Source organism: Lathyrus oleraceus, chromosome 7 (genome assembly GCF_024323335.1).
Source record: "Lathyrus oleraceus cultivar Zhongwan6 chromosome 7, CAAS_Psat_ZW6_1.0, whole genome shotgun sequence".
Lineage (NCBI taxonomy): Eukaryota > Viridiplantae > Streptophyta > Magnoliopsida > Fabales > Fabaceae > Lathyrus > Lathyrus oleraceus.
Genome location: NC_066585.1, coordinates 289,899,733 through 289,906,394, shown reverse-complemented (window position 1 = coordinate 289,906,394; position 6,662 = coordinate 289,899,733). Strand labels below are relative to the sequence as shown.

Here is a 6,662-nt window from a genome sequence, read left to right as displayed (position 1 = left end):
ATAAAATTCAGTTAATTTAAGATATTATTATAATTTATATGATCATGTAAGTATTCTAGCGAGACACGCCAATCTTTATATTAATTAATAAATATATTTATTTACTCTTATATTTTATTTTCATCTTCTTTTATATACCAATTTTTTGAATAATTAATGCATATATATCATCTTTATCAACCAAATAAAGAATAAATAAGAAAGATATTAAATTGTTCTAGTTTATTCATTAAACTAGTATATTTTTTTATAAAGATAAAATTTAATTTTAGATTTTTTTTCAGAATTAAAATGAATTTTCATTCAAACACTTATAAAAGACGAGGATAAAATAGACTTTTTTATTAAATTTGTCGGTACTGAAACCACTAGTAGGAGAATAGAAAAAATATCTCAGAAAAATATCTTTTGTGGCCCCGTAGTCCATGATAGTCGGGTAAACCTAACTCTACACAATGGGTTCATTCATTGTTAACAGTCATAAGTTTAACCCGGGTACTAACCCTAGTTAACTCAGCCTCTCATTCCTCAGCTATATAAGAACCCTTTCGGTGTGCTCTCAAAAATATCTTCAAGCAATCTTTCGCCTTTACACCATCTCAGTCCCAATTTCAGTGTTTCTTCCATGGCTTCCTCAGATGTTGAGTACCGGTGCTTCGTTGGTGGTCTAGCATGGGCCACTGACAGCGATGCCCTAGAGAAAGCTTTCTCTCAATACGGTGAAATCGTCGACTCGAAGGTCCGTTTGTTGCAGGCGGATCTGACACGATTTTGATTCGGATTCATCTCGATCCTATTCTGATCTGTGATCTGTTCTGTTACTGTGTTACTTGATCTATTTTCTACTGTGATTCTGTTACTGATTCTGTTACTATATCATATGATTCTTTTATTGCTGACACCAATAGGTACGTTCATCTTCTTCTTTTAACAAAAGGCGAAGATTGATCGGTTACTATTCGGTTCTGGATCTGTATTTCTGTATGTTTTTTTCACTAGATCTGATGTTTTTTTGTTGATTTTTGTTGATTTCTGTTCAGATCATTAACGATCGTGAGACTGGAAGGTCAAGAGGTTTTGGATTTGTGACCTTTGCCACGGAGCAATCCATGAGAGATGCGATCGAAGGGATGAACGGTCAGGACATGGATGGACGTAACATCACAGTAAACGAAGCTCAGAGCCGTGGTAGCGGTGGAGGCGGCCGTGGTGGTGGCGGTGGATATGGAGGTGGACGTGGTGGTGGTGGATATGGTGGAGGTGGAGGCTATGGTGGCCGTCGTGAAGGTGGAGGAGGAGGATACGGTAGTGGAGGAGGAGGATATGGTGGTGGTGGTTATGGCGGAAGCCGGGATCGTGGGTATGGAGGAAGTGGTGGAGGAGGCGGTTATTCTCGTGGAGGAGGCGGTGGCGGTGGAAACTGGAGGGAGTAGTGTTTTAGATGGGTATCGTTTATGATTATTTAAGTTTAATTCTAGATGTTGAGATCTACTGATTGATCAATCTAGATCTAGAATTGGGTACTTGTTCTGTAATGGATCTGTTGTTCTGCACTGGATCTGGTTTTCTGTGTCTTGTTTGTGTGTCTCTGAATCAAGTGTATCTCTGAAGCTGGTTGTGCATAACGATCAATTGAAAAAATAGTGAGATATTAGTGGTTACAGATTTTGATAATGAATTCGGTTTTCTTTTACCTTCGCCAGAGTTTAGCATTATCTATCCCATCATATATTCATGGATTAAGGTTAGGTAACTAACCTTAATATTCCGAGTCTTAGTTGACCACACGTTCAATTAAAACTGCAGTTCTATATCCCAAATTGCCACATTAGGTAACTAACCTGAATATTCCGAGTCTTAGTTGACCACACGTTCAATCAAAACTGCAATTCTATATCCCAAATTATAACAATTGTTTTACTTATTCTGTAGAAATCCTGTGTAAATATCATGCTGATGTTGAACGAAACTAATTGCTAAATAGGATGCGACTCTATCATGAACAATTTAAAATTGCCGATTCTTTGAAAGGGTAAAAGAAAATGTTACAAGTTAGGGAACTCTACAAACCATTTGTTGAACAAACTAATTGATCAGTGGTTGATAACAATCAGTTATGAAATGGAATAGATGTATTTCATCAACAAATAAGACATGTCTTGGAGAGGCAAACTTGAGATTTAAATCATTTTGACTCATTGAAGGTGAAAGTGTGTGGATTGGAAGGACAAATTATGCATAAATAAGAGATTTTACAAGAGTTTTTATCACATCTCAAAAGAGTTGTGGAAATATTGTTATGTAAATATTTGGGTTTCGCAGTACTTGATCTTGCTTTCAACACTATTAGGTTTAATCACAATATAAATAGATGGTGATCCAAATCAATATGATCTTATACTATAATCAAATAAGAGTTTCCATTTATATAAAGTATCCCTAGATTATCTTTTAACAAAATAGAATGGGTGTTCCATGGTGTTGCATGCGACATATCAACATGTTCTAGTCTCGTCATGTTTTCACGTGAATTTTCTCTTATAATAAGGACAGTACTATTTTGAAAGGAATATATGTGACCTGAAATATAGGCTTGATGCACATGTAAGTTGTGGATGATTCATTTATGATGGAAATACATTATCGCTTGAAGGGAAGAAGAAGAACAATAAAGTTCATCAATCCAAAATGGTAAAATTCTCTTTATATACAAGGGAAAATCCTCTTTTCATATATCAATCTCTGCCACTAAAATGTTTGTTTCTTGATTGGAAGAGTCGAAGGGGTTGTCTATGGTAAGGTGTTGTCGTTCAATGGTTGATTGGAAAAATGAAGTGGGATATCTTCTAGTGGTAGATAACTCATCCCTATAAAGCTAGTTTGCAAGACGATGGGTGACATGAAATATTGATATGTGACGCTTGATTTTTCCAATACATTCTCTTGCTTTCAACACTATTAGGGTTGATATGCATATATAAATGGTGGATGATCTGAATCAATATGATCTTAATATTATAATAGAATTAGATTTTGATGTAACTCATCCTTAAAAAAATGACTTATAAGGTGAGATGCGACACTCTATATAAACTCTCCGTAGACTACCTTTAACTAATATGAGACTTAAGTTTTTCTCCAATAAATGGGTGTTCCATGGCGTGATGACGATGTTGCATGCGACATATTAACACGTTCTAGCCAGCCATGTGTGTTATGGTTGTCTTCCTTCATTTTTTCACCATTAAATATTTGAGTGAAATTGTGAAAAAATTAGAGCCGTTTCCTAGAGACCATACTTCTGATCCATATATAGATCAAATACATTAATCATTCCATGAATCTAAAAAGGGAATTTTCTCTTATAATAAGGACCAAAGGTAATACTATTTTGAAAACTTTTTCTTCTTGTGATGGGAAGTTCACGATAGCTTGAAGGGATGGACAAGAATAATAAAATTCATCAATACTTCAGGATCCCTTGAAGGGATGGATAAGAACTTGAAGGGATAGACAAGAGCAATAAAGTTCATCAATAGTTCGCCATAGCTTGAAGGGATGAAGGAGAACAATAAAGTTCATCAATCCAAACTGGTAAAATCCTCTTTTAATATATGATGGGTAATCAAATGGGATATATGTGACCTAAAATATAGGCTTGGTGCACACGTAAATTGTGGATGATTCATTTATGATGGGAAATAAATTATAGCTTAAAAGGACGAAGAAGAACAATAAAGTTCATTAATCCAAAGGGATAAAATTCTCTTCACATACAAGGTAAAATCCTCTTTTCATATATCAATCTCTGCCATAAAATGCTTGTTTCTTGATTGGAAGAGTCGAAGGGGTTGACTATGGTAAGGTGTTGTCGTTCAATGGTTGACTGGAAGAATGAAGTGAGATATCTTCTAGTGGTAGATAACTCATCCCTATAAAACTAGTTTGTAAGGCGATGGGTGACATGAAATATCGATATGTGACATTTGGTTTTTCTAATACATTCTCTTGCTTTCAACACTATTAGGGTTGATGCGCATATATAAATTGTGGATGATCCAAATCAACATGATCTTAATATTATAATAGAATTAGAGTTTGACCTAACTCATCCCTAAAAAATGACTTGTAAGGTGAGATATGTTACTCTATATAAACTATCCTTAGACTATCTTTAACTAATGTGAGACTTAAGTTTTCTCCAATAGAAGGGTGATCCATGGCGTGACGACGATGTTACATGTGACATATCAACACGTTCTAGCCATGTGTGTTATGGTTGTCTTCCTTCATTTTTTCACGATTAAATATTTGAGTGAAATTGTGGAAAAATTAGAGTCGTTTCCTAGAGACGATACTCAATGATATCGAACGAATCTTTCTGGTTCACACAAAAGGGGTAAACTAATATTTGATAGTGAAGTCGATAGAGGGTCTTGATGCTTCGGTCTTAGACGTCCAAATCACTGACAACTGTAAATGAATTATTTTAAGGTTGAATAATGTGTACCAGAGACTAATGTGTAATCAATCTTTCATAATTGGATTATACGATTTTTAGGGATCTAGAACCTTACGCTGACTACAAATGTATGAGGACATGTGTCGTAGGTAGGGGTGGCAAAATGGGCCCGACCCATTGGGCAATGCCCATTTTGCCCGCACCTTAGTGCGGGGCGGGCCAATGATTTAGACCCTCACCCTCTAATATGTCCGTGCGACCCGTTTTTTTCACGGGCTTTTACGGGCACCTGCATTTACATAAATTTTAGCATTTTTAGGTTTAAATAGTGCAGTGCATGCGGGCTTTCCCCACCCTCACTTTTTTGTGGGACGAGCCTAAGTTTTAGGCCCACATCCTCAACTATGATTGTCCCGCTCCACCCCGTTTTTTACGGACTTTTACGGGGCGAACCTAAACAGGGCGGACATGCCCGCTTGTCACTCTTAGTTGAAGGACCCCTGTAAGTATGATATTGCAATCCTCTGCCTTCTAACTACTCTGCTTAGATGCTATTATAGGACATGTCTATCTTATTAATGATAATATTTATTTTATATCTTAGGATTAAAAGAGTTGGTACAAAAGTTAAATTTATGCACGATTAGTGAAACATATAAGTTAACTTTATATTATTTTAATTATTTTATTTTCCAATAAATATCAAATTTCACAACTTTTTTTCTTATTTTACTTTCCAATAAATACCAAATTTCACAACATTTTTTTTCTTATTTCACAAAGACACTCAAGTCACCTCTTATATCCTCTTTCTCTCTATCCCATGCCCACTCTCATTCCTTCGTACTCCTCCATATTTTCTTAAGTTTCTTTGTGAATAACATGTATCCAAGCTAGCTAGAAGTATGAATCCATACACTTACACAAGTATTTCACACAAATATTTCTTTTTCTACCCCCTGATATAGACATAACCACTTTATGGTATGGGGATGTTAATTTTTTATTTTCTTACTCATTCATTCACAAGAGTGATATACCGGATCCTTGTGTGAAATTTTTACAAAAATAACCCACTTTTTCAAGGAAATTCCCAAAATACCCATGGTTTCAAAAAAAATCCCAAACTACCCAACTTTTAGGAGGAGTCGCCAATTGAATTGGAGACTCCTCTTAAAAATTGAATGGAGGCGCCAATTGGATTGGCTAGGGCAGGTGCCCTAGCCAATTGGATTGGCGCCCCTGTGTAGGACTTAAGAGGAGACACCAATTCAATTGGAGCCTTAGTGTAAAATGCAATTTTTATGTTATAAATAGATGCGTTGTGTGAGTCATTGTTCCACATCTCAATTAATCATTTGGCAATCATGTTTGGTGTTCGTCGCCGATACGGAAAGGTGATTTATGCGAGAGACAAACCTCAAATGTTGATGCTGATCTGGAACATCACTACGTTCGATCAACTAAAGAGGGAGCTAGTTCGTTGGTTAGATGGGAAAATACCAGAAGCGAAAAAAATTAGAAGTATTGAGAGACTCGACAATATCTTTGGTTGGGTGAGAATGAAGACTGATAAGGATGCTAGGGAAATGATGTTCGGTCGAGATGACATCAATTTGATTGTTGTAATCAGTTAGAAATATTTCTGTTTCAGATAGCTTATTTTGTACTGATGTTTGTTGTGAACCTCGTTGTAACAAAAACTTAATGATATATAATGATTGAAGGTTACAGAAATACAATGTTACAAAAAGCTTAAGACCTAGATGATGCCCCTCGATTGGGACAATTGTTCTTGTTGTGTCCTGGTTGACGACAAATACTACATAATCTTATCATTTTAGTTGTGGAATCCATCTCTGTCCTGATACGTGTGCTGTTTGGCCTTCCTTTTTCTTTCTACGCATCTCATCGTTGTGCCAAACTATATCACCTTCATATGGAGGCCAATATTCCTCCATTGGTAGTACCGAGAAGCTTTGATTATATACATTCATGATGATGACGGTCTTGTACACATTAGATAAATGACTGTAAGCGTCTTGACGAGTATAAGCGCATGCTACAATGACATGGGAACAAGGAATGCGGAAGACCTGAAATTTTCCATAATCCCACCAACTTTTGTTTAGTCTAACAGTATAGGCTAAATTTGGTCTCCCCTCGTTGTGATCCATTGTTTCCTGGGCGCTGAAATTTT

General features: G+C 36.1%; 1 protein-coding gene across 1 annotated transcript; it reads left to right on the top strand.

Moving 5' to 3' along the window:
* The first annotated feature begins 462 nt into the window (after positions 1-462).
* LOC127105842 (glycine-rich RNA-binding, abscisic acid-inducible protein) lies at positions 463-1,693 on the top strand. Its single transcript, XM_051043052.1, has 2 exons — positions 463-739; positions 1,041-1,693. The coding sequence occupies exons 1-2, from the start codon at positions 626-628 to the stop codon at positions 1,431-1,433; spliced, it is 507 nt and encodes a 168-aa protein (XP_050899009.1). The 5' UTR covers positions 463-625; the 3' UTR covers positions 1,434-1,693.
* The last annotated feature ends 4,969 nt before the right edge of the window (positions 1,694-6,662 follow it).

What these genes read in the sequence shown, in the direction of transcription:
- LOC127105842 (XM_051043052.1), top strand. Translation starts at nt 626, where the DNA reads ATGGCTTCCTCAGATGTTGAGTACCGGTGCTTCGTTGGTGGTCTAGCA. An exon ending in GTGAAATCGTCGACTCGAAG is followed by an intron (nt 740 to 1,040) that starts GTCCGTTTGTTG and finishes ATTTCTGTTCAG; the next exon opens with ATCATTAACGATCGTGAGAC.